General features: G+C 42.0%; 2 protein-coding genes across 7 annotated transcripts; both read right to left on the bottom strand.

The window, feature by feature from the left end:
* Positions 1-685: 685 nt before the first annotated feature.
* LOC129152991 (uncharacterized) lies at positions 686-2,835 on the bottom strand. The gene is made up of 3 exons (XM_054731466.2): positions 2,457-2,835; positions 1,353-1,466; positions 686-1,042 (listed from the first exon to the last, which is right to left on the bottom strand). Exons 1-3 carry the CDS (start codon positions 2,620-2,622, stop codon positions 822-824), a joined length of 501 nt encoding a protein of 166 aa, XP_054587441.2. The 5' UTR covers positions 2,623-2,835; the 3' UTR covers positions 686-821.
* Positions 2,836-3,354: 519 nt separating this feature from the next.
* Positions 3,355-25,291, bottom strand: LOC107393936 (transforming acidic coiled-coil-containing protein 1). 6 transcript variants are annotated; one of them, XM_070546097.1, is made up of 14 exons: positions 25,203-25,291; positions 13,577-13,668; positions 9,909-10,317; positions 9,173-9,208; positions 8,816-8,870; positions 8,651-8,732; positions 7,201-7,253; positions 6,423-6,554; positions 6,270-6,346; positions 5,991-6,034; positions 4,779-4,939; positions 4,326-4,432; positions 4,129-4,249; positions 3,355-4,053 (listed from the first exon to the last, which is right to left on the bottom strand). In XM_070546097.1, the coding sequence occupies exons 1-14, from the start codon at positions 25,205-25,207 to the stop codon at positions 3,985-3,987; spliced, it is 1,443 nt and encodes a 480-aa protein (XP_070402198.1). In that variant the 5' UTR covers positions 25,208-25,291; the 3' UTR covers positions 3,355-3,984. The 6 variants fall into 6 exon arrangements, with proteins under 6 accessions (XP_070402198.1, XP_070402196.1, XP_070402195.1 ...); XM_070546095.1 differs by lacking the exon at positions 25,203-25,291 and adding an exon at positions 23,910-24,192; XM_070546094.1 differs by lacking the exon at positions 25,203-25,291 and adding an exon at positions 22,921-23,125.
* Positions 25,292-25,935: the final 644 nt, after the last annotated feature.

The following is a 25,935-nucleotide window of genomic DNA, read 5'->3' as shown; positions in this document are numbered from 1 at the left end:
TTTCAACACTCTGCTCTTTGCCTAATCAAGATGTCTGGTTCAAAGTTTCACACGTGCAAACGTCTTTTGATTCGAGCCTCTAATCTTTCTGATGTAAACTGCAGTTTTGTGTTTTCTTGACTGTCTTTTAGTTAAATTAGCGTCTTCCTTTTCAGTGGTTCCACGTCATAGGACCTTCCTGGGGAAGAAGAACTACCTTGCTGATTTCATATCCTGCAGTGAAGAGAATTCAGAAGTAAAGTTGCAGCAAGAGGAAGTCTTGAAGTTTCCACAGACCCATGTGTTCCTGTTGAGATTAGCAGACCGAATGCATTCGGCACAAAGGCATCAAAACTTTGCATTTAAACACACGTTATAAATAAGGGAGTGACTGTTCATTTTATTCAAATAAGCCTGCAAGCATAAAACAGTTAGATGGTACTGACACAGAAGAATGACGTGGTTCCATGGCGTGTAGTAAGCTTTGCACTGTAGCACCTACCAAAACCACACCCGTTATCTCGGGCTACACCCTAACTGTGAGTTCTTCACTTTTCACACTTGAATTCACCGCATATATTACAAGGTTCACGTGTTGAGTCATCTATTTATGCTGCTATTAAAACACTGCTTACATATGCAGTGATTACAAAAGACAAGCTGCTGAGGTGCAGCTTCACTTGTGGGACAGACCACGCTCCTTTCATGCACCGCAGACACAAGAATCATGACATGCTTCCTATTTTCAGCCCCTTTTCAAACAATCCAGAAACGCTCTGCAACTCAAATCTCCTCTTATTCTTGGATGGAGGCAGCACCATAGGGGAGGGAAGTGGGGGAGTTTAGAGCTGACTGTAGAGCACACGCAGCAGCAGGGCTGTGATCAGCATGACTGGGCTGGTGGCCAAAGCCCCTGCGCCATTGCGGTGGTGATCCCCGTGGCTGTGACTCCGGTGGGGCCCGTTGCAGTCATCACCAAAGCAACACTCCATCTTTGCTCCAGAGCTGCTGCTGCGAGCCTTGTCGCAGAAGGCCTTGTACGTGCACGACTTCATCACAGTGTCTGGAAGATAGAGAGAGACGCCGACTCTGTGAATCAGATTAGCTGCTTCACTCATCAGCTGTGCAAACGTCTGTGATTTTCATTAACTGTTGAGCAAACATGGAGAAGAGTCAGTGGCTGGTTTCATGGTCACGTGCTAGTTTAGTAGTTTGTGATTGGTCAAACGTTTAAAAATGTTTCGCTGTTCTTAATAAAGAGTAAAGAAAGAAACAGAAAAAAACCTTCATGCATTATGACTGTGCTGGCTCCTAGTGAGGCTTTCTGTGCTGCATGTCCTTGTGTGTGTGTGTGTGTGTGTGTGTTCACTCACTCGGTCCTGTGATGGTGGAGCAGGCATCAGCGTACTGAGGACAGGAGGTTGATCCCTGTCTGTTACAGTCGTCCTCACTGGTCGCCACACATGTGTGACATTTAAGAGCATGGCCTTCGCAGACAGAACAGGAGACAGCACCTGGCTTTAAACTAAGCATGAATACTCAGACAGGTGCAACCACACACACACTCTCTCTCTCTACTGCACAGAGGTAGCTATTGCATCAACAGAGTATTCAGACATCTTTAGTTTCTTTATTTTTGTTTCCAAGCAGCCAGACTGGAGTTTTTTTTAACTGCTTTTGATTGATCGCTCTTCCTGAAGGCCTTAAAGAGCTTTTCTACACACACAGAAAATGAAATTGTTCAGATTTCTTTTTGTTGAACCACATAACAGAAAACTCAGCACAGATTTATTTTAAAGCTAATTTAGGGTCTTCGTTTCAAGCAGCCTGGCAAAATGTTGAATCTTCTACCAAATAAATCAGTTTAACACACTTTTTTTAATCCATTGTGATTTCCATAGCACAATCAGGGAAAAACAATACAGCGAGGCTCAACTAAAGAATTATCTAACTCTCATGTCCCGTTTTGGGACTCAGATTGGATTTTGTTGATGTGAATATTGCTCATAAGCCTGATGCTGCTTCTTTTGTCCTCATTTGTCCACTTTGATAAATGGTCTGTATTGGAATAGCGCCTTCTTAGGGTTCTACAACCCCCCCCCCCCCCCCCCCCCCCCAGGCTCTTCACAACACAATCAGTCATTCATCCATTCACACGCTGGTGGGGAGCTGCCCTGGAGCGCAGACAGAGGCGAGACTGCCGAGCACAGGTACCACTGGTCCCTCTGACCATCACCAGCAGGCAAGGCAGGTTAAATGCCTTGCCCAAGAACACAACAGCAGCATTCTCTGGTGGGAGCCGGGATTGAACCTGCAACCTTACGATTACTGGACAATCTGATCAACCTCCTAAGCTACCGCTGCCCCAGGACGCTCAAACATTCAACAGTTGTAATCTTTAATTAAAATTCTGAAATAAGGTCTTTTTTCTCTCAGATGCTGTGAGTTTCTTCCCATCGGGTGTTTCATAAACTCACTGTGGAAGGCCAGAGGGATGAACACGAGCAGAGCCAAAGCAGTCTTCATGGCAGCCGGCTGACGTCTTCTAGAGTCCTGAGAGAGAATGGATGCGAGTGATGGATGGGACGCCAGGGGGCTGAGGTGGAGGTGGGGGTGTAACCACAGGAAGGTGTCTGAGGGCATTAAAGTCTTATCCCTGTAATCTCCATCTATGCTGCACAGCCAGCACCCTGCAGTAAGAGACTTAACCGAGCGTTTTAACAGGGCGACAGCGTTAAGAGCTCCAGTTTATGCGTCTGTTATTAATGCAAACAGAAACAATAGAAGCAAAAATAATAGAACAAACTCTTTAGGTTTATTAGAGAATGTTAACGCTACTTTCACAAAAGGGTGAGATTGTCGTTTTGTTGCACACAAAAATAAAAATAAATACAGCGGCTGAGTAACAAAAGGTAACGGGACATCCGGTTGGTACAAACACTCTGTGGCACATTAGCAGTTTTAACTAGAGGATTTTATCATTATAAACATAATAACAAAGGTGATTTACTCAACAGAACTAAAAAAGCTAACTTTTCTTAAATGGGGAAAATATTTCTTTTGTAGAAAAATGCAAATCAGATCCAACATTTGTGTGTTATTTAGGCAGAAGCTATAATCTCATTTCAGACAGTGAATCGTGACAGACCCGAATCTAAACACAGCTTGTGTATTAGTGTCACAAATATCTACCTCTAAAACATGCAAAGCTGTGAAAATTAATGTGCAAACATGTATTTGTTTATTTGTGAGCAGCAGCCTCTCACAAAGCTACTGCTCTCAGGTCCGTCGGTGACAGGAAGATTATTTAAGAGAACGACTCATTGCAGCTGTTTTAAACAGTGTAATAAATGGTCAGAATGTCCAATCAAGATATAAAGTTACTCTGGTTTATTCTTTTATTCAGCTGTTCGAGGTGATTTCGTGGAGTTGACTAAACACACAACATGAAAGCTTTATGATCATCAGATTTAATCATCAGGATTATCTAAAGTGTTGAAGTGCTAACTAAGGCAGATGCAGTAAACTAGTTGTTGCTGGACTTCAGCAGCAACGCTGGACAGAAATGAGGCCTCTGAGGGCCGCTGTGCAACCCGTCCTCGAACAATTCCTTCCTCTTTATGCAGTTTTATTAAACCGGACTCTTTGGGAATAAAATTAAGGTGAATTTTGTACAAAAATACATCGGAAAAGAACCTTCAAACCCCACTGAAACACTAGTCTGTTTGTAACTTTGAATCAAACCCCAAACTTAATCTGATGTCATCCTGCAGGCGGAGCTGCAGCCGAGTCACAGGATGAACACAGGACCTCCAGCTGGGCTCGTCAAAGGGGAGCAAAATGCAAAAATGCTAAGTCATCACATGTATTTAACATGTACAGGTTCAGGTCACATGTAGTGCAAACGTTGAATACAGGAGTTACTGCAGACGTGGAACAAGCATGGGACACAGAACCAGAGCTGCTTTTGTCTGGAGGCATGCACGGAACGCTGCTGACTAACTCTTAGTCTACTTTTCCCATTTTGGCGATCAGTTCATCACAGATCTTGGTGAGTTCCTCGATCTCTTGATTCTGAAACACCAGAGGGAGATAATTACATCCCATCTATAAAACCGAACACGTTTCATCCTGATGAAGACGAGTTACCTTCTGCTGCAAGGCTTGTTCCATGGATTCATTCTTCATCTGCTCCTTCCTCAGGCTGGCGGTCAGCGCTGTGTTCTCTGAGCTCGCCTTGACGCGCACCTGAGCGATCTCCTCATTGGCCCTTAGGAGACACCCATGATATTAGAATGAATACATTTCTCTAAAACAGAAAATGCTTTTGTTCAGTCGTATCTCACTTCTCTAGTTTCTCCTCAGCGTGCACTTTTAGCGTCCGGTATCTCTGCTCCTCCTGCTTGACCCTGGCCAGATACTCCTGAGCACATTTCTTCAGAACTTCTTCATTCTGCACGAACAGATCCAGCATTCAGTTTATCGTCTGTTTACAGAGAGAAAACAGCTGAGCCTTCCTGTATTTTTCTAATATTGATTTTTTTTTTTTGTTTTAATGTCTCTAAAGACCTGCAGGTATCCAGATCCACATCTAGAACCCCCCGCAGCCGTCTGTTTTTCACACACATCTGCTCCCGGCTCACAGAGACCAAGAGTTGGTTATTTTGTTGAAGGTCGAAGCTGTTTGGGGCCAATTTGTCTACTTAAACAACGACTAATCACAGAATGCCTATCAGCCCAACAGCTGACCACCCTCGCTTTCTGTTTTAAACAAAAAAAACTAAAGTTCACATCCTTACCTTTTTAAACCCCTCAAGCGTTCCCTTCATGCTTTCATAGCGCCGAAACATGTCGGATAGCGAACGCTCCACAGAGTTCAGGTCCGTCATGGCCGCCTCCTTCTCCGCCGTTGCTAGGTTCAAGGCCTTCTGGAAGTTCAGGGTGTTGCGCTGCTCGTCCTCTGATTGGTGAAGAGTGTGAGAGGTTTCTTTAGTTTAGAATGAGTCTTGTGAAAGTGACATAATTGCAAAAGCTGATTTTCAAGAAAGCAAACAAACTTTTTTTTAGACGTTTTATCTTTTTTTTAGTCTAAAAAGAAAAGCCTGTTCTTAATCTCCTAAAACTAGCAAATAAATCTAGTTAATTTGCTAGTATTAAGAATTCTAAGCATCTTTTGCGTGCACCAGTGTAAGAGTTATGTTTACTAAAAACAAGAAAATTCAATCATATTTAAGAAAATATATCTTATGTCCAGGTCAGGGATGAGGTCCTGCCCCAAGTGGAGGAGAATCTCGGGGTCTTGTTCACGAGTGAGGGAGAGATGCAGCGTCTGCAGTGATGCAGGCTTTGTATCGGTCTGTTGTGGTGTAGAGAGCTGAACCAGAAGGCAAAATTCTCAATTTACCGGTCGATCTACCTTCCTACCCTCACCTATGGCCACAAGCTTTAGTGTAGTGACCGAAAGATCGAGGTCGCAAATACAAGCAGCCAAAATGAGTTTTCTCCGCAGGGTGGTTGGGCTCTTCCTTAAAGATAGGGTGAGAAGCTCAGTCATCCGAGAGGGGCTCGGAGTAGATCCGCTGCTCCTCCACATCTAGGTGGCTCGGGCATCTGATTAGGATGCCTCTTGGATGCCTCCCTGGTGAGGTTTTCTGGGCACGACCCACCAGGAGGAGGCCTAAAGGGAGACTCGGGACACGTTGGAGAGACTATGTCTCACAGCTGGCCAGGGAACACCTTGGGATTCCCCCGGAGGAGCTGGCCCAAGTGGCTGGGAAGAGGGAAGTCTGGGCCTCTCGACTTAAGCTACTGCCCCCGCGACCCGACTCCGGATAAGCGGAAGAAAATGAATGGACGGATGGATAACTTAAGTGAACTATTGCTGTTAAATGTCTCAAAATGTTTTTTTTACTTCAATGAATATAAGTTTTTGCAGTGTACCCATCATACACTGTGTATGAGAAAACACAACTGCAGCACTGACTCGTATCTGGATCTGATCATCTACTCACCGATCATCTGAGCAATGGTTTTCTCATATTCTGCAACAATTTTTCTGTAATTAGAAATAAAATTTAAGCATTTTTAGATTTATTTTTACCATTGACAGCAATACTACTTCCAGCACCAAACTGTTGATAATCTAATAAAGACTATTGAGGGTTTTGGTAAACATAAATAAACAAATAAATAAATACATCATGTTTTCACTTCGTCACCACCCCACATGACCACCCTCATCACCTCTCCTCCCTGGCAAAGTGAAAGCTTGCAGCAGCTCGTTATCTAACCTCATCTCATCGACTTCTTGTTTGCACTGCTGAAACTTTCTCTTCCAGTCGCTGACTTCGACCTCCTTAGTGATGACCTGGAAGGAGACGTTGTGTGTGAGAGCAGAACCGCGAGCGTGAATCAAAGCGTCAGGCCCAAACAAACACTCGTACCTCCTCTCTGATCAGGCTGAGGACGGCCCGTTTTTCGGCCTCACTGATGCAGATGGAATCCAGGACCTGACTTCCCGTTTTCTGCGTCTCACTTCCCCCTGACGGGCTCTTCAGCTTGCACATGTCTTCATACTGAGAGCAGAAGAAAACCAGTCAGAGCCTCTTTCACCTTTTCTTGAGTACCAAGAAGTCACACAGGGCTCAACCGCTAAACCACTAAAAAATGAGGAACTTGGAACAAAACTACATCCTTATTTTAAAATAATGCAATAAGACCAAATAATCACCTCTTATTTACTTTTCCAAATGAGTTTTTATTTCAACAAAATATTCTGTTGTTACTTCATCTTCTCTTTCTTTTAACATTCTGATAAATCCATCCTTCTCCTCCTCCACTTGTCATTCCCCTCTTCATTTCGTCCTTCCCTGGATTACGAGCGTCATATTCTAATCTTGTGATAATCTTAATCCACCTGTCACATGAGAAATGGGTGGTAGACACTAAGTACCTTGTGCTTCCTTATAGCTCAAAGCCATCATCACATCAGCATCTTACTACATTAGAAAATATCGATCTAAAGCCAAAACCAAGAAGTCGGTTACATCTTAGTTATAATATTTCACTTTTGTGCATTTGTTTTGGTCCCACTTGGGCTCCAGTGATAAAACAGTGCACCCCCTGGTGGTTAGTAATAACCCAAAACATCTCATTTTTACACTTTGGTGATGAACAAACCAGTAAATGTAAAACACAGCTAAATGTGACTTTTAGTCTCACCACAGAGCAGCCGTCCGATTCCTCAGGTTTGGATGTCAAATGGCGCTCTTGGACTGAAAAAACAACAACATAGCACTTTTATCATGAAGAATTATGGGTAATTAGTCCATCCACGCCTTATCTTAACGTTTCATCCTCACTAGGATAACCAGGGAGGTGATGTTTATCTCCATCGTCATCAGGTGGGAGGCGGGGGACACCTTGGACAGCCCAGTCCCTCACTGGTTGTAATTAGTTAATTATCATAGTAAATAAATTAATACCACTGTCCAGCAGGTGGCAGTAAATAACAAGTAAATTATAAATAAGGACCTAAAACAATTTTTAAATGATAAATGACCCGCACTTGTATAGCGCCTCTCAGAGTAAGGCGCTTTACACTACATTCATCCATTCACACACTCATTCACACACTGATGGTGATGAGCTACGATGTAGCCACAGCTGCCCTGGGGCGCACTGACAGAAGCGAGGCTGCCGAGCACAGGCGCCACCGGTTCCTCCGACCACCACCAGCAGGCAAGGTGGGTTAGGTGTCTTGCCCAAGGACACAACAGCAGAATTCTCTGTCCGGAGCCGGGATTGAACCTGCAACCTTCCGATTACTGGACAACCCGCTCAACCTGTTGAGCTACTGCTTGCCCCAAACATCAAAGTGAGATGATGTAAAACCTGTCCTTACAGCTAATTAGTAATTACACCTCGTGTCTTGAAGATGGCAGGACAGAAAAGTCTGTGAAAAATCCGTCATGAAACCAGATCAAAAGTATTCTGATTACATTCCGTCTCACCAAACCACACAACAGACTTACACATGAGAGGGCTCACCAACCAGAACTGAAGAAGACTTTAGGAACAGAGGTGAAACGTCCTCCAGAATCATCACCTGAGGTAAACTAACTGTATGGTGTCCCTAGTGCTGAATTGTTGCTACATTAGTGGTGTTTAAGCAAACTAAAGAAAATCTGCTATCATAACACACACACACACACACACACACACACACACACACACACACACACACACACACACACACACACACACACACACACACACACACACACACACACACACACACACACACACACACACACACACACACTCCCTTTTCATGGAATCATTTTGAAACAGAAGTACGACTCAAACACCTGCTGGATTGATGTTGAATGCATTTTTCTGCACCTCTGCAGACACAAACTGCTTCTTAGTGTTTCACATATTCTGTTAATGATTAATGTTGTGCGTGGGTTTATAACAGTAGACAGAAACGACCTTGTTGCTGTCCGGTATTGATTAACTGTGGCTAGTGTTTGCCCACAGGAGAGCAAGAACACGCTGATTAAACCTTAGCAGATTTAGCATCTCCGCACAGCGAAGCCATTTTTCTGAGTTATAATTCAGCTATAAATGTTGCTTAGACATTACCAATCCTTTTCAGTATCTAACTCACCATTTTGGCTGTTTTCTGATTTGACCCCAACGCTGTTTGCCAGTTTCTCCTCGTCTGTAGCGTGGCCTTCATGATGGTCGTCCTGCATTGACAGCAGCCTTTGTCACAAAGCTGAGCTAAAGCTTTCCCACGACTCAGACCTGGCAGAAATGTTACAGAGCTTACCTGTTTGCTTGAGTCCATCTGCATCTGCTGGTTCGGCTCCACTTTACAGGAGTTTCTGCAGATGAAGGTCAGAAACAAAAACATCAACACAAACGAGACCACAGCTCTGTCTGTGTGGACATGGAAAGTGAGAAAACACCTGAAGCTTTTTTTCTCTTTGCCGACTTCAGCTGTGCCCGTGTTAAATTAAGCAGAACAAAGCAGATTAATGAAAGCGTTTTTCAAATTTGCAGAGCTTTAGGAGGGATTAAACAGTTTCCACTAACTATCCTCCACGTCACAATTATACCCCTCGTGCATTTCCTCGTGTTGGCTGAAAGCGTTTAATATATAAAGCTGTGATTACACTGTACTTACAACAGAACACAGAGGAAATGGACTTGCTCAGCAGTCCTGATGCCACACAGAAAGAAGGGAAACAGAATGACATGTTGAGGAAAGAAAAGGAAGGAAAAGACACAGGAGGTGACGGGGTTAGGGTAAACACAAGGTAAGAGCAGGGTTCATGTAGCTCAAGAAACAAAGACTAAAATCATTTAAATCAGTCTACAGAAGATATAAATGGGTTTGTTATTTTAGGTTTAGGGGGAATGAGAGACTAGATAACCATTCTTTAAAGGCTGAAGCTCCTTCCTGTCGGTGCTCGTCTGGTTATTTTGTGTTTTTCCTGCACAAAAGCACCTGGTTTTGTGACTTAGTTGTTACATCAGAAATATATAATGCTAATAAAAAAAGTCTGAAGAAATAAATGATTTTAAAAAACCTGAGTCACTGGAGAGAATTTAAAGTGCCACAAGAGGGCGCTGTTGTCAGACGTTATTCTGCAGGCGGGTAGGACCCAGTAGTCAGCGAAACTCAATAACTTCAACCACGTATGAAAAACAAACTTAACATGTATATGATGAGTAAATGGACCAAATCAGACAAAACGTTAGTAAAAATGAAAGGGAAAAATAATAATTAGCAAGTTATTTTCTAGTTAGGTTTATTGTTTTTTTCACAACTAAAAGAGAGAAATGTTTGTAGTGACAGCCTGTGTGTGTGTGTGTGTGTGTGTGTGTGTGTGTGTGTGTGTGCATAATTTCTTACTCACGTGATGACCGAGTTGCCATTTGACAGCAAACAGTCTGACTTTGTGTTGCCGTTCAGTAAATCTGAATCCATGCAAATGTCCTGACTGCTGGTCAGGTTTGAGTCTGGGCTAGAGTCAGAGGTCATCGGGGCCTCGTCATCCACCTCGGTGGGGTCAGGTCTGTTCAGCGGTGAGAGGACAGGTAGCGATGGCGGTCGGATGGCCTGAGTCTGAGGCTGGGGCTGGGGGACGGAGGGGGAGAGGCCCTCTTCAGATCCAGCTTTAAGGGTCAAGTTGATGTTTTGATCCAGAGTGAAGCCGCTCCCATTGGGCGAGGAGCCTGTGAGGTTGTTCAAAGAGTCGCGGCCTTCTGATGGAGCGGCGGTGACATCGAGGTAGAAGGTGTCCTGAATGTGGTTTTGATTATCAGCTGGAACAATGAGAAGGAGAAAGAACATCAGTTACTTTATACAACATAAATACAACTGAAAGAAATCTACAGTATTGTCTTACTAAATGACTGGGTAACTTCTGAAACAAGTTATTCAGAAGAACTAAGTGGTGGAGTTCGATTAAAGGCAGAAAAAGGGCGCCAAACTATGAAAAGCTTTAATAAAAGAAATTACAATAGATGTTTAAATTTCCGTATTTAATAGAAAACCAAGGAGGAACGCTAACAGAAGCAACACTGTCTTCTTTTCATGGTGCCCGACAGGAGTCTGGCTGCAGAGGTCTGCACCAGCTGCAGGCGAGGAGTCCTCTTCAGAGACAAACACAAATAAAACGATTTACCATAATTGAGTTTCAAACAACAGTTTAAAACATCTAGATCACAATTTTCCTGAAATGTTCCTTCCTACATTTGAGCTCCTAAAATAGCCGTTAGCTTCCTCCTAGAACAATTCACTTCCTGTGCCGTCAAACATCCTGGTAACAGCTAGTTGATGAGTCACACTGCTGCCCATCACACAATCTAAACACACAATAACCCACACTACAGACTAGGTCGATGATTTCTGCTATACGTGTTCTCATATGATCGTTGAATGTTTATTTGAGCTGTAGCAGAAAGCCCTGGTGCTGTAACACAACCAACACACCCTTTGGAGACGTGGAACAGATGTGGAGAAACCACACCCAGTCATGCACAGTGCACTCCACCACATGGCCTAGCAACACAAACATCACAAGGCTTCATTACCGTTTCACAACTCGGTGAAAATGAGGAAAAGGTGACTGACGGGGGAAGTTCGAAAGAGAAACACGTCCAAGCAGACACACAGCAGTCTCAGGTTTCAGTCATGTCACTGTTCGCACACGCGTGCACGCACACACGCACACACACGCACATACGCACACACACAGAGTTGTTCTCATAAACTCACACAACTATTTGAGTCTTCTAATTATAGGGGAGCACGAGTATCAGTTTCCTCCACACAGTTGATCTTTTATTCATGAAACAAACCCAGATTTTGAGCTCAGCGTCTGAATAATTCAGTAAGAAAAGAAAACTGTTACCGTCTGAAACCTAAACCCAATTTAACATAATTTCATTTACCAAAAACAGATAAAATGTCTGACATCAGAAGGCTAAATAACAACAAATACAACAGCATTCTATCTAAGCCACATTCTTTTGTTAATCGCTGATGTGGTTGTAAAATCTGTTTACATCTGATTTGTTTCACACAGAAAAAGCAGTGTGGATTACTTATCTCCATGGCAACGTGTGGCTCTTGTCTTTGCGTCGGTGAGTAGGCTGACACATGCCTGAGTGTTCGTGCCGTTGAAATGTTTTTTCTAGAAATGGCTGTGATGTAACAGTAGAAACTGAAACTGTGTGAAAAAAGTACTACAAAGTCCCCTGTCAGCTTTTAAAGCGTGCTTATCAGTGATGATTTCAGACACTGATGCGTGTTAAGCTGGGATTTATCTGAACGGATACAAGCTCACGTTCTTCGGGTTCGGCGGTAAAACAGATGAAAGGTTGAAGCTTCTGTCATATATAACCACAGAATAAAGTGTGTATTTCACATGAGCTGGATTTGACACATTAAACATGTATCAGGTCAACTAACCCCAATAAAATGTGTAGAAAACAAACTAGTACATTTATTTAATTAAAAAGGTCAACTTTAGTAATATTTTTAATTCATTTGCAGTGGTCTAAAGTACGAATGAATGCCTTCTAAGTCATTTTCTGGGGGGGTGAAACTTGCCTGTTTGAGGGTGAAGAAGCTGCTGGAGTAGAAAGTGGCAGTAGATTATAGGATATAGTCTTATTTGCTGATATTTGGATATCTCGCCTCTGATTGGCTAACAGCAACATAACTACCACTGACTCTGTTTGCTTTGCAACATTGATGTTTTATCTGCACAAATAACACAAGCCTGGAGGAGTTCTGCTGTGTGGTGAATTTGCTAATGCTAACAGTTAGCTTCTGCTAGTCGGGACGTTCTTTGCCGTTTCCTGAATGCTAAACCAACAACAGACTTCCCTATCACGAGTCATGATGAGTGAGTTCATGAATGTTAAGAAACAGTTTTTATTTCTCATTTTAAACATATCTTAAATTATTTTTTTAAATCTATTTTATACTTAAATTTTATTTTTTTGTGAAGTGCCTTGTGATTTTTATTTTGAGAGTTGCTATATAAAAGATTGTTTTCTTTCTTTCTTTCTTTCTTTTCAGTGTGATGTAGATCTGTCAGGATTTTCAAATCTTACCAGAAGCTAATGCAAGAGGTAGGTGTAGGAGACTATTTACATGTTCAGCCAGCATGAAAAACTCAGAGTGACCGATATTATCCAGAAATAATCATTAAAAATGTTTTTCTTTCAGTGAAGGTGACCTTTATATTAGGGATGTGTATTGGTGAAATTCTGGAGATACGATACGTATTGCGATACAAGGGAGACGATACGATATATCACGATATATTGCTACATTCAGCCAGACATTAGTGATTATTTTAGACTGAAATGATTGTAGGAAAATTCAATAAACAGTCCAAACTTATGCATAACAAGTTTAGCATGAGGTATCTGAACCATAATAGAGGGATTTGCATTTCAGTGATGGAAACAAAACCCACTGCACACTGCTGCCAACTAGTGGTATGTGTTTGAATTGAACAAAAGAAAAGAAAATACAAAAATGTTTGCATGTAAATTATTCCAAAATTTCAACACAGCCTTTGAATATCAATATAATATCGCAGGAAAAAGATCGTGATATTTTGCCATAGATATTTTCTTACATTCCTACTTTATAGTTAAGATTTGCACCTGAGTTTTGTACTTTAGTTTCCATTTTAACTTGATGCTGTCCCACTAACTGCCTTTACATAAAAGATGAACCTTTAATGCACAACAAAAATTATCCACCGATAAATCACAATCTAACTACTTACATGCATTTTAACTAATTATGAACCTAATAATGAAGAAATTATAAATTCTTTATGAGGGCAGTTTTAAGATAAAGTGGATCCAACGTATGAACCAACACTATTAAATTGTGATCGCACTTGAAACCCACAAAACTGACCTACAGCAACGGCTGGTCCTAACAAACCCCCAACAAACATCTTAAAACCTGGTTGGACTATTTTATGATCACAAAGTAAACAGACCGTGATAACATCTGTTATCAGCTGACTGGATCTGGTATGCAGGATCTCACCTGTGTTGTTAGAGTCGTCCAACTGTCCCAGCCGCTCCACAACACCTGGAGACTCTGCCTCTGGAGTCTCAAAGGTCCCCTCAGAGTCTGAACTGTAGAGTCAAAAGAGGAAAAATCACATTTTAGCAATTAATAACACACTTTATTTATTACTTATCTGGAATGATCATTAATTTCAAGGTGAGACACGTTAACAGAAACCATTTTCAAAGGGAAAAGCAATGTTCGGAAAAATAAATATTTCAGGCTGATAATTAAGAAACATAAAAAGAGTCTCAATGACCCATTCTAACAGCAGATGAGAGGCATGAAAAAAGGTCAGTGTGGCTCAAAATAAACAAGCTGCTTTTCTTTTAAGGGAAGTGGGAGGAAGAGAAAGGAGAGGAAGCAAAGTCCTGTGAGGCCACCTGCATCCTTTGCTCCTTCTTGGCCTGTGTGTGAGCTGCCTAGACACCCAGCCAAAATGCATTCCAAAACAAAACAGAAAGTAGACAACAGAAATCAACAGGTGTGTGTGTGTGTGTGCATGCGTGCGTGTGTGTGTGTGCGTGCGAGTGTGCCACACTAAAGCACATCAAAACATCCGCTCCTTAATGAAAAACAGCACAAGAAACACATTCACAGTGCCGGCTCACCATCTCTGAAAAAAAGTGACCACCAACACAGACTGATCCCAACATAAAAGAACCACAACACACACACACACCCTTCCCAGTTACAGAATCACATCCCACTGATGGCCCCAACTGCTTGGTCGGTTACTTAGGAACTAGAATTTAAAAGGAAAAAATGTTTAAGCCTTGCAAAGTGTGGCCTTTTATCCCCAGCTTTTAGCAGTTACTTTCCAGTTGCTCCACAACACACACGCACACACACACACACACACACACACACACACACACACACACACACACACACACACACACACACACACACACACACACACACACACACACACACACACACACACACACACACACACACACACACACACACACACACACACACACACACACACAACTAAACAGATACATCCTCTTCTTTTACCAGAGTGAAGACAGAATGGTGAAACTATTACAGAATCCTGACATGAATCTTCTTTAGACAATAAGAGCAGGAGCCAATCACAACGCTGGAACCACAGCATCAGTATATCAGTGTGTGTGTGTGTGTATTGACCACCTGTCAGTTTGATTCACTGAGTAGCTCAACAATCAATCTTCAGCTTTATATCAGAAACAAAGATCTCTTGTTTCAGGCTTCACACACACACACACACACACACACACACACACACACACACACACACACACACACACACACACACACACACACACACACACACACACACACACACACACACACACACACCTCTGTACCCAAGCGCTCTTACATCTCTTCTTGGACAGCCTTTCCTCCTGGTTGTCCATCCTCTCCCGTCGCTCCCGTCACTGCCGACCACGTCCATTTCGCCCACTGAACCGGAGACAACCAGTACATTTGTGTAGAACGTCTGATGCCACCTCTATGATAAGAACCGTGAACTTCCTTCTTCTCTGACCACCTCTTGTTGCTGTCAAACAGTCAACTCAGTAATTTTCCAGTCTAAAACTGTTTCCACAGCAAGTTTAAAGGATCGTTGACGTGTTTCCTGTTCGATTTTCAATACGGCATCTCACTTCCTCTTCTTCTACAGCTGCTTAGATTTACCCATCCTGCTCGGCTGCGTTTTACGCTCGTGCAACAGAAACGTGTCTCTCTGTGCTGCAGCTGCTTTGCTCTCCCCGACACTGACTCACACACTGCAGATTACTGAAGCATCAGTAGTCGGTCCTCCCTCCCCCTCGGCTCCCCTCCTCCTCCCGTCCCTCTGTCTGGGAGGACGATCAGCTGGTTAACACACATCACATCGCTCTGCTCCCACGTGCTTTTGCTAAGTTGCCAACTCTTCCTCCGAGGGTTTGATAATTATTAGGAAGAAGAAGACTGTGAAAGAAAGCACAGCTCCTGCTTTAGGAGACAAAAATACTCTGTTCTATGAGATGGCGAATGTAGAACAGAGTAAATTCTGAAAAAATGAATTTTGTATTATTTTAAAGCCTCTTTAAGAATGTATGCTTTCCATGCATAATTATTAACTATTAATACATTTTCCTTCACAATTACGGTCTGATTTACAGTCTGTGAATCTGACATGTTATTAACTTCCTGTTTAAGGGGAGTTTTCCTCTCCACTGTCGCTACATGCTAGTTTGGGGATTGCTGTAATGTCCCTGGCAGATCATATCAGTCACTCGATGCAATCTGCTGGGTTTTTAAAATAGAAAACTAACTTTTAATAATGAACTGAACTTAATGCACTGATAAGTAGGTTTAACTGGAATGTTGACTTTGTGAAATACCTTGAGAGGACTCTTCTGATTTGGCGCTAAATAAATGAACCGAATTGCTAGCAACTAAAAAAACAAAGAGCTTCTCTAAAACAGTTCAAGAGGAAGTCAGGCAAAGCTGCGTTTTATCTTGCAGGAACCATTCAAGCCACGACGTGGAAACAAACAAACTAAAGACAGATTGTTCATTGAAAAAAAGAAAAAAAATCCAGGCCACACAACAAACAGATCGATACGACAAACCCAGATTCAGCCATCAAAGAGACAGAAGACTGGTTTAGATGAGCCTCTCAGGTTGGTCATTACTGGCTTATGTAACTACAACCAGGTTTTCGTGTAGTTTAATCACAAAGACAAACAGAGTACCTTTGACAAAGCAGTCGGGGTGTGACTAATCTGATAAGGTAAACAAAGCAAAAAAAAAAAAGAAGCCGTTTTTCTTTTAGTTTGCAGTTTGCTGCCTTCGGTTCAGACACGAAATGCCCAAGAGGGACAACAGATATATTATCTAACGCTGATCCACACACACTTATATGAGGATGGAGGAGGTAGCATGCTTACATAACCTTACACACTGGTGAGCACAAAGAAAGAGGCTCTGTTGAGTCTTTAAGAGCCCAACAGCAAAATATGTGCAAATTACAAGCATCAGTTCATATCAGGGCCAGACTCAAAGAGAATTAGGATAGAAAACTTTGTCAACATTCCCAGCTTTGTCTCCTTTCTCTCTCGTGCTTTTTTTTTAATCAGTCATGACATCTGATCTGCTACAGGAAAGAAAGGAAAAAAAACAATGCACCTTGAGGCATAAAGGAAACCCGACCGTTGCCCTGTCACACCTTAGAGCTGTAAACCAGCACCTGGTGGCCAGGCACACAGATGACGTGTGCTTTTAAACATGCAAAGATGGCTGACTTTTTTTTCCCAGTGGATACATAAACCCCCAAATGGACAGAGATGGGAACAAGCAAACAAAAAGAAATATAATCTTATGTAATGTGTTTAAACCACAAATAGTTCCGTGCCAGTGGCACAAATCCACACATGCGTCCATAAATAAACCAGGGGTGCCATCTTGTAACATAAACAGTGACTACTATGTCCCACATACATGCCTGTAATGTTTCTCCACATACAAATATATCCCTGTTTTTTTATGTGGTTGCAATCAGCTAATCCAGCAAAAATGCACACCCTTAATCTTCAATTAGACTTTGACTGATAACAGCACGTGTGGTTTTGAGCTAAAAATAAATTCAGGCATGGTAAACATGTCTGAGACCCACAACAGAGGAGATCCAATACTTCATGTAAAAAGCATGAAGGTGTGCAGACTGAGAGGGAATTAATGAGGGGTGGCAAGTTTTTAATCACCTAATATTTCTAATCCTGGAGATTAGAGTAAATATAAGGAAAACCCAACCAATCAAATGTTCCTGATAGGTTTTTGATCAAATTTATATCATCTTTCATCTCAGAAATAAGGAAAATGTTTGCAGAGCTGAGCACCGAATAGATTTACTCATCACAGCTGCACACTTATAGCCTAGTGAACGAGACCAAATTCTTGCTTTGCAAACTTTGGTCTAGGCACGCTCCATTGGAACCTCCGCAGCTCCTACCAGGACTCTGGCTAGCCAATCACAGCTCTCTAGAGGGGTTTCAAACACATAAAGAGCTGTGATTGGTCCATAATGGTGGGCCAATCATAGTGCTCTATCTGCTTAGTGAACAAATCACACAGCTTTATCCGCTTTGTGGGCCAATCAGGGCACTCTATATGCCTGGTGGGTGGGATGATGCAACAGAGTGAAACAAGAGTATGTCACATTCATTGTCCAGTGGAATGCGGAGTTCATTTGAAAGACAACGGTAGAACCCGCCCCACAACCGAGAGCCGTCAATGGAGCGTTGCCAGACTAAATAATACATTTAATTAGTCTGGCTTGCCAGGCTAGCACACTTACAGTGCTCAGCATAATGCGATCACCCAACTCCATTGTTTGGTTCTTTTCTAACGACGGACTATTGACTTGTTTTTACATTATTTTTACACTGTAGCTATCCTCAGAGCACCACCACTGTTGGTTGAATCACTTCTTTCTCCGTTAATCCACAGGCAGCAGAGGACGATGTCACCCTCTGCTGCCCACGTCGTCCTCACTGTCCCATGTGTGATCCAGAGTGTAAACTCCATTGTCATATTTCTATCACTTCCTTAATTCATCTTTTGTATTTTTGTTGTTCAGTGTTCATGATCCGTATTCCTTCCCAGTCCATTGTATGGTTTTCCCTTGTGCAGTGGTCTGTTACAGCTGATTTCTTTATTGTATTTTCTGCTTCTTGTTGTACTGCCCTTGTGTGTCTTTGACTTTCAATTCAATTCAAATATACTTTATTAATCCCAGAGGGAAATTACAGTTTCAGTACAGATCATTTGCTGATGTAGCCCAGACTCTGGAACTCTCTCCCCCTGAGCCTGAATACAGTGGACTCAGTGGTCTCCTTTAAAAAGCAGCTGAAGACTCACTTGTTCAAGCTGGCTTTTATATGATCATCTTCACCACTCTCTCTTTATTCTGCTCTCCCCACCTATTCCACTTTCCTCATGATACACTGACTTCCCTCTTTCCTACTCACTCACTCTCTCTTAACATTTTGTTTTTAATCACAATTGTCTATTTTTTGCTCATTTTAAATATATTGTCAACCATTTTCTAAATTCTGTTTTATATTTTTTGTTTTTGTGAAGCGCCTCGTGATTTTTATCTTGAGAGGCGCTATAGAAATGATATTTTCTTCTTCTTTCTACACACAATTCTGAGATCAGACATACATACAAACATAGACACATGACAAGAATTGGTGACTGAGGTCATTCGCAACCCGAGTTGCGCTACCTTAATAGAGATCAGAGGGTTTTACATGAGGACTGGGTCAGGTGGAGGAAAAAAAAGGCACTTCAGAGTTACCCTCCACAGGGAGGGCAGCTTTGCTATGCAAAAAACACCTCAGACAGAAATGCAATAGACTTTAGGCATTACGCAACATAAGTGTGGGGAGGTAAGGTTTGGGACTCTCCACACGTCAGTGAATGCAGCCGCAGTAAGCAGCGCTCGTCACCTCAGTCTGGACAGGGGGAGGAGGTCGTCAGGTTTAGAGGGCACAGTGACTCCTGGAAAGATTCAGCGGCCTTCACAGCTCGCAGTCCCACCCAGGCTGGGATAGGGAGACAGAGTTGTCATGGCGACGGCAGCATTCCACATTTCTTCGGGGGGGGGGGGGGGGGGGGTATTCGTTTCAGCCTCACAGGCTCAAGGGCACCAGATTCAGATAAGAAATTGTTTGGGGGCCAGACAGAGATAATTTCTTCTCTGTCTTAAAGTTCCACTGGTCCTCAACCTCTCAAAATCCAATAATGGTGTAAATTAATCTATCCCAATCCATGCTGATTCGTCCACTCACTCCTTGATCGCATCAATCTTTTGTGCCAAAGCATGAATCGCAGCCAAAATTCCAAGCTTACGACTCGTCTTGACAATTATATGAGTCTGTGTATTCACAGCGTGGTGTAATCCACCCCTGAGCTCCGGGAAAGAGCCAATATTCCTCGACAGCTCGTTAATTTTCCGGTAAGCCAGGTAACCTCCCAGGCCAAAAAGCAGGAAACCTGACACCAACACCACGAATATCCATACGTCTTCAGAATCCTCTACAAACAATTGAGATAAGCAGATCAGGTTCCACTGTTTCCAGGAGTCCATGATATGCCCAACTGGATCTGTCCCAGAGGGGCACCCGGGAGCCCCTTCTCCCGTTCTAATCGTTGAGAAAATTTTGTCAATCGCGTGGAGAGATCAGCTGACCAGGTCCATTTTTAATAATTTCCAGTTTCCAGAAAAAAATGTAGAAGCGCCGTACACCCAAAGACAGACAAAGAGCCTTGGGGATAAGATAGGGAGGAGAGGAGGAAAGCGTCTGTACTCTCCAAGAGCCGGAAGAAGTTGTTTCTATCTTCCCATTTCACATTTTCAGCAATGGCTCCACATGGAAAAGAAATGTCACAAAATCTGAGAAAGAAAATTATTTCTTTACACAGAAAGGTGAGGGCTACAAGAAGATCAGCAAAGCTTTACATATCAGTCAAAATTCTGTAGCGAAACTGATTCCAAAATTTAAGAAAGATGGAAGTGCAACCATCTTACAGAGATGTCCAGACCTTCTCAACAGGAGCGTCTTCTGATGAGAAAGGTTGCAGAAAATCGCCATGCAAGTTCATTGCAGTTAGCTAAACCAGTAGAAAGCCAAACTGGAGGGACCGTTTCCCGTGACACCATACGGCGCACACTGCAGAGGAATGGCAGGCACAGGTATTGTCCACAAAGCCTCTCCTAAAGCCCATACACAAAAAAGCACACCTAGGCTTTGCTAGGGCCAATGCTGAAAGAGATGAAGACTACTGGGACTCTATACTCTGGAGTGATGAGACAAAGATCACGGTAAATGGAACGGATGGTTTCAAAACAGTATGGCGTCGAAATGGTGAGGATTTCAAAGAGAAATTCATGGTGCCTACAGTGAAACATGGTGGTGGCAGTGTCGTTATGTGGGGCTGCATGAGTGCTGCTGGTGTTGGGGAGCTGCATTTCATGGTATCATGAACTCAATGTACTGCTCTATACTGAAGGAGAAGATCTTTTGTACGTTGTTAGTCTTCAAATTCCATTTTTGGTTCTTTTTTTTTAAACACAAATAAGGTTTTTCTTTACCTTGCTGACGTTTCGGAAGTGACGCCACCATCAGCGTCAGCTCTGAGGACGTTTGTAGCCGCAAACAAAATGTCAGCAAGGTAAAGAAAAACCTTATTTGTGTTTAAAAAAAATAATCAAAAATGGAATTTGGAGAAGATGCTGCCATCACTCCGTGCACTTGGTCGTCGTGTGCTTTTCCAACACGACAATGATCTAAAACACACATCTAAAGGTACTCTTGCATTTCTGAAGAAGAACAGGGTGAAGGTGACTGAATGGCCAAGCATGTCTCCTGATCTGAACCCAATCAAACACCCGTGGGGAATTCTGAAGAAGCAAGTTGAGCATCACTCTCCATCCAGCATCCAGGCTCTAAAAGAGGTTCTTCTTGAAGAATGGAAAAAGGTAGATGTTGCTATATGTCACCAACTTGTTCATTCCATGTCTAGAAGACTTGGTGATGTCTTTGAAGATCACGGTGGTCATTCAAAATACTAGATGTAGCAATTTTGCTGCAGGGTGTATTCATTTTTGCTTCAACCAATTTTAGTAAAACTGAATATTTTGTGATCCAAGTTATATTATTAACCTTAATTTCATGTTATTGAGTTAAACAAGTGTTCAATAAAACCCAGCCTTGTGAAAATTCTGGAAATTGTTCTTTTGTTCATTGAGCTACTAATTAAATCCTACTTTTTAAAGGGGTTTACTCATTTATGCTGAGCACTGCATATCCATGGCATTTGGGGTCCTCCTGAAAAACATGTGCCCATACACCACAAAACTAGGACTGTCTGGAGGGCAATTACACAAAAAGAAAAACAAGTTAATAAACCTGCCTCTAAACAGTCAAAATCCCAGGTTGTGCATGAAAACAGGACAAACCTAAACCTGAAAAACTAATAAAAATGATCTAGTGTTTGCATCTGCTTTTTGTGTTTTCTGTGTTTCACCTTAGTGCAAAACAGATGTTCCAAGTGATCTAAAAATCAAACTACTGAAGCTTTTAGTTCTAATTTCTTCGGACTAATTCATTTAACTTAGTCCGTGGAAGCAGCAGTACCTCAAGTCCTAAAACGCCAAAGTAAAACACAAAAGCATCATTATAAAACCCTACAGGAACTCATGCCTGGGTGTCACTGTGAGGAGTTACTATGTTTATCTTGTTCTTGTGTTTCAGCAGTGTGGGCTTTTATTAACCCAGGTCAGTTCAAGGAGTGACTTGTAAACAAACTTGACCTAAAAATTGGGTTATTAACCAATCCAAGCTGAACTAAGCATTAGTGCTGTTAGATTGGATTGATGCATCTAAAAATGCACCATGTTGTATAAAAATATTGTCCTCTGCATGTCACAAAAGTCAAAGTCCCTCTCAAAACTAATAAACTAATCTGATCAGATAAAGATGCTGGGCCATCCACACAAAATTTATTGTGGCACCATCTGGTGGTTAATATTAGTCTTGCATTCCTACGTTTGGTAAAAGTAAACATCAGCCCTCATCACTAAAGACCCAAAAGATGAAGTGATCTGTGAGCATTAGAGTGGAAGCTGCAGAATGACAAGTCACCACTGGGAGCAGAAACAAAGATGACAGGAAATTTTCTGCCATCACCATGGCAACAACTAAGGAAGAAGGCTAAATTTTAACCTATGAACACAACATTGAAGATGTGGCATCCAGAAAAAGGTACAAAATAAGTTAACGACACTGGATGCTTATAAATTTAAATGCAGTCCGGGTTTCACAGATGATGGAAAATACACAGAAACCCTCAGTAGCATCATTGACTGTTCTGGTTTAGAGGACATTCAGTTATCTCCAGCCGGACTAGACAACCATCAGAGCTAACAGAAAATCTGAATGGAACCAGGACTCTGGCTTTACTACAGGATAACCTAAGTGACAGTGGCAGGAAGAAACAAAAGAGGAAGAACGGATCAGGAGGAGGGACTGACCTCAGCAGAGCCACATACAGACGCCAGCTGAGCTATTGTCCATGATTATAACAGGAACTCTGTACACATGTCACACACACAGAAAACCATTACCCAACACTCCAAATAATCTAGATTTTAAATCAAACATTTCTTTTTTCTCAGGGATGCATTTGTGTGGAAAGGTTTTCCTGTCAACTTTTAACATCATGCATGTTTCCTATAAAACATATTTCCATCCTCACACACGGACCCGATCTTTTACCTCATCACTAATGAGCTCCAAATGCAGGTCAGCCTGCTTCCAGCTGGACGACCGTATGGATGTTTGGGACAGCGTTCGAGCATCAGACCCAGGACTGCTCCAGATAGGATTTAAAAATGAACGACTATGCCAACTAAAATTAATCTATAAGATGAAAGTTTCCCCACAGAGAGGAATCCTCAACCTCCACCTGACTAGCACAAACACAGATGGATAAAGATCTTTCTAAAAGCTTGAGGGTAGTGAGAATGAGGCATAGTACTTGTTTTTTTGTGTCTGAAGGTTTCTGATGATCATGCTGCCATCTAAAAACAGCATAACCACGTGAACATGCCAGAAAGCTTCTCGAAATAACTATTAGTCCTTGAAACACTAAACATGTAAGAAACAAGTAGCTAAAAATAGCAAAGCGGCATACGCATGCTCACTGAAGAATCCACTTCAAAAGGTTTCCTGGAGGCTTTAAAAAAAGCATCATCAAGAGAAACATAGTTAAAGCACTTACTCGCCTCCACAATGGACCAGAGAGAGAAAAAAAAAAGAGTGGTATAGCACATTTTAGCTTCTATGAATTAATGGATACCAACTCATTCTTTTCATTTGGTCAAGAAATTCAGTGCATGAATAAAATGGCACTATGATATCTACTCAGTCGGAAATAAGTTGCACAGCTGGTATGTTCTTGAAGTAGAATTGAGGTCACAGCTGCATAGTTAAAAAACAAAGCAACATCCATCTTCTAAACCAAAGAAAGTTAGGGGGAATTTTAATTTCACAAGACTCCTTTGCCTTGCCCTTTTCCTCTCCAGATTTGAATATTTTAGTATTCAAACCAGGGGCTCAGCGGACGCTGTGAACATGAGCTAATTTGCCTTCAGTCAACCAGAAAAAGTCCTGTCCTCTGACTCTTTAGCTTCCATGCTCTTCTCTCCTAAAAGCAAATTAGGAATTGAACAAAAGCGCGTAAACATTGACAAACAAGGTCTTACATGCTGTTCTGCTTCCGAGGAGAGCTAAAGGATCCTTCCCTGTGCTGGCTGAGGGAGCCCCCCATCGCAAAAGCAGCGTCTGTCTGTTTCTGGTTTATCCCAGATGCTGTTTCCCAATTCAGCCCTTCACAGGTTCACCTCTTTCTCAGATCCAGACTACAGCATCATCACTGCCTTGTGATGGGCTGCTTCTTACGACCAGTTGCTGTTTAACCAGCCAGCCTCTCCTCTTATCGTCTCTGTAAACGCTCTGCAGAGTCAGGATTACTACATGTGAACAGCTCTGGTGACAGTCCCTCCTCCTTGCTCTACTTCTCAGCCTCCATCCTCCTCCTCTCTTTCAAACACACACACATACACCAAAGGTAGAATTTGTTCCCTTATTTCAGGCAAAGCCTTTGGGTGGGGAATCAAGTAGAGATGAAGTGTGTTTAAGGAGGGTTGTTTATATTTAAAAGGGCAAACGAAATAAGGAATAAAAGAAGGGTCGATGAAGTGTGTACCATGGGGGTCTCTGGCAGGCTGGGGAGTATTGTTCAAGAAAAAAAAAAGACTCTCTTCTATTGTTGAATACCAGATCTGGGACCAGGGGGAGGAGGAGTTGGCGGGATAAAACAGGGCCCCACTTGTACCACATTCCCACTACCTGCTGTGACCCAAAACCCACCCCACAGGGAGACAAAGGAAATTACCCACCACCACTCTAAGTTGGTTTTACCATACATTTTGACCACTTATGTCAAATCCAAATCAATGTACAAAACTGGATGAAAAACCTTCAAATATTTGAAAAGAAAACTTTGGATCTAAAGGGGGGGTCAGCTAATTAAGACCATGCAAATGTCAAATGTTTTCACAAAACTTTGAAATTTAAAACTTTTAGTACAATAATACAATTGGCCGAATTGAATCTTTTTAGCTGATCCCTAACATGTTCCATCCATTTAGCCTCGTTTGATTACCATCATAGTGACAACCTCCAAGCGCTCTTACATTTTTCCTCTCACAGAATCACATGAAACTTTTAGGGTTTTCATTTCCGAGTGACTTCTTCATGTTTGTGTGCACGAATGGTGCAGCCAAACACTTTGTGCACAACTAGAGTGGCACTGAGATAATTCATAACTTTGTAGCATCTAACTAAGCTTTTCTCATCATTAGTGTGTTAGCCAGGTGCTAGCTTAATATTTGTTAGCGTTAAACAAACACACAGCTCAGGTTACTGTCAAGCCATTATTTTGGGAAAAATGTCAAGATTAAAGTACAGAAATTAAATGAAGGTCGTAAACTTGCCTCATATTTGTTTAAACCAGTTTCTGATCCACAACTGCAACGCAAGTGGCACGCCGCCAGAGGCCTTTTCCCACGCTACTGCGCACGCGCAACTCGTGCATGTAGTTTCCAGCCATTTGCCATGCTTATATACACGCTCAACATTTTTGTCTGTTTAAATCAAGCACAAACTTACATCAGTAAACTTTTAAGAGCACAAAATGGCGCAAATAAATTCTTTATTAATTAGTGGCACATAATACACATAACCACAACTATAGTATTACTATTTAGAGTGTGGAGCTCATGTAGCTGTTGTGCTTCACCCCTTGAATACTGTAATGCTGACAAATGACGATTTAGATATAAATATACTGAAATCTTGGAAACTAGGAATTTATATATAACTAATCCCCCTTAAATATATTTCCTCATATATATATATATATATATATTTCTTATTGCTGGATCCTTAAAATTGGGAGACCTGTGAATGAGAAGGACCAGGACCAGAGTATAATGTGAAACTGACTAAACAAAAAGGTGCATGCAGTGCAGGCAGTAAGAACAATTTATCAACACAAGCAGTTGAGAAAAAGGAATGATTTGGCCCAAGACTGATGAAAAAGGTAGGACTTTCCACATTAAATGCAAGTAATGAATGCATTAACTTGAAGAAACTGCAAAATGACATACTTTCCATATTTACACACACAAACAATGAAAAGCCCATTGAACTGCCTGCATTTCCTTA

Source organism: Nothobranchius furzeri, chromosome 17 (genome assembly GCF_043380555.1).
Source record: "Nothobranchius furzeri strain GRZ-AD chromosome 17, NfurGRZ-RIMD1, whole genome shotgun sequence".
In the NCBI taxonomy this organism is placed as follows: Eukaryota; Metazoa; Chordata; class Actinopteri; order Cyprinodontiformes; family Nothobranchiidae; genus Nothobranchius; species Nothobranchius furzeri.
This window is presented reverse-complemented; position numbering and strand designations above follow the sequence as displayed.

Excerpts from the sequence above, each read along its gene's own strand:
- LOC129152991 (XM_054731466.2), bottom strand. The coding sequence starts at position 2,622 with ATGCCCTCAGACACCTTCCTGTGGTTACACCCCCACCTCCACCTCAGC. Across the intron at positions 1,467-2,456 it reads CATCCCTCTGGCCTTCCACA|GCCATGCTCTTAAATGTCAC; the intron begins GTGAGTTTATGA and ends CTGTCTGCGAAG. Across the intron at positions 1,043-1,352 it reads CTCCACCATCACAGGACCGA|ACACTGTGATGAAGTCGTGC; the intron begins GTGAGTGAACAC and ends TCTATCTTCCAG.
- LOC107393936 (XM_070546093.1), bottom strand. The coding sequence starts at position 15,076 with ATGTACTGGTTGTCTCCGGTTCAGTGGGCGAAATGGACGTGGTCGGCA. Across the intron at positions 10,318-13,576 it reads GGACGACTCTAACAACACAG|CTGATAATCAAAACCACATT; the intron begins GTGAGATCCTGC and ends TCATTGTTCCAG. Across the intron at positions 6,035-6,269 it reads CAAGAAGTCGATGAGATGAG|AAAAATTGTTGCAGAATATG; the intron begins GTTAGATAACGA and ends TTCTAATTACAG.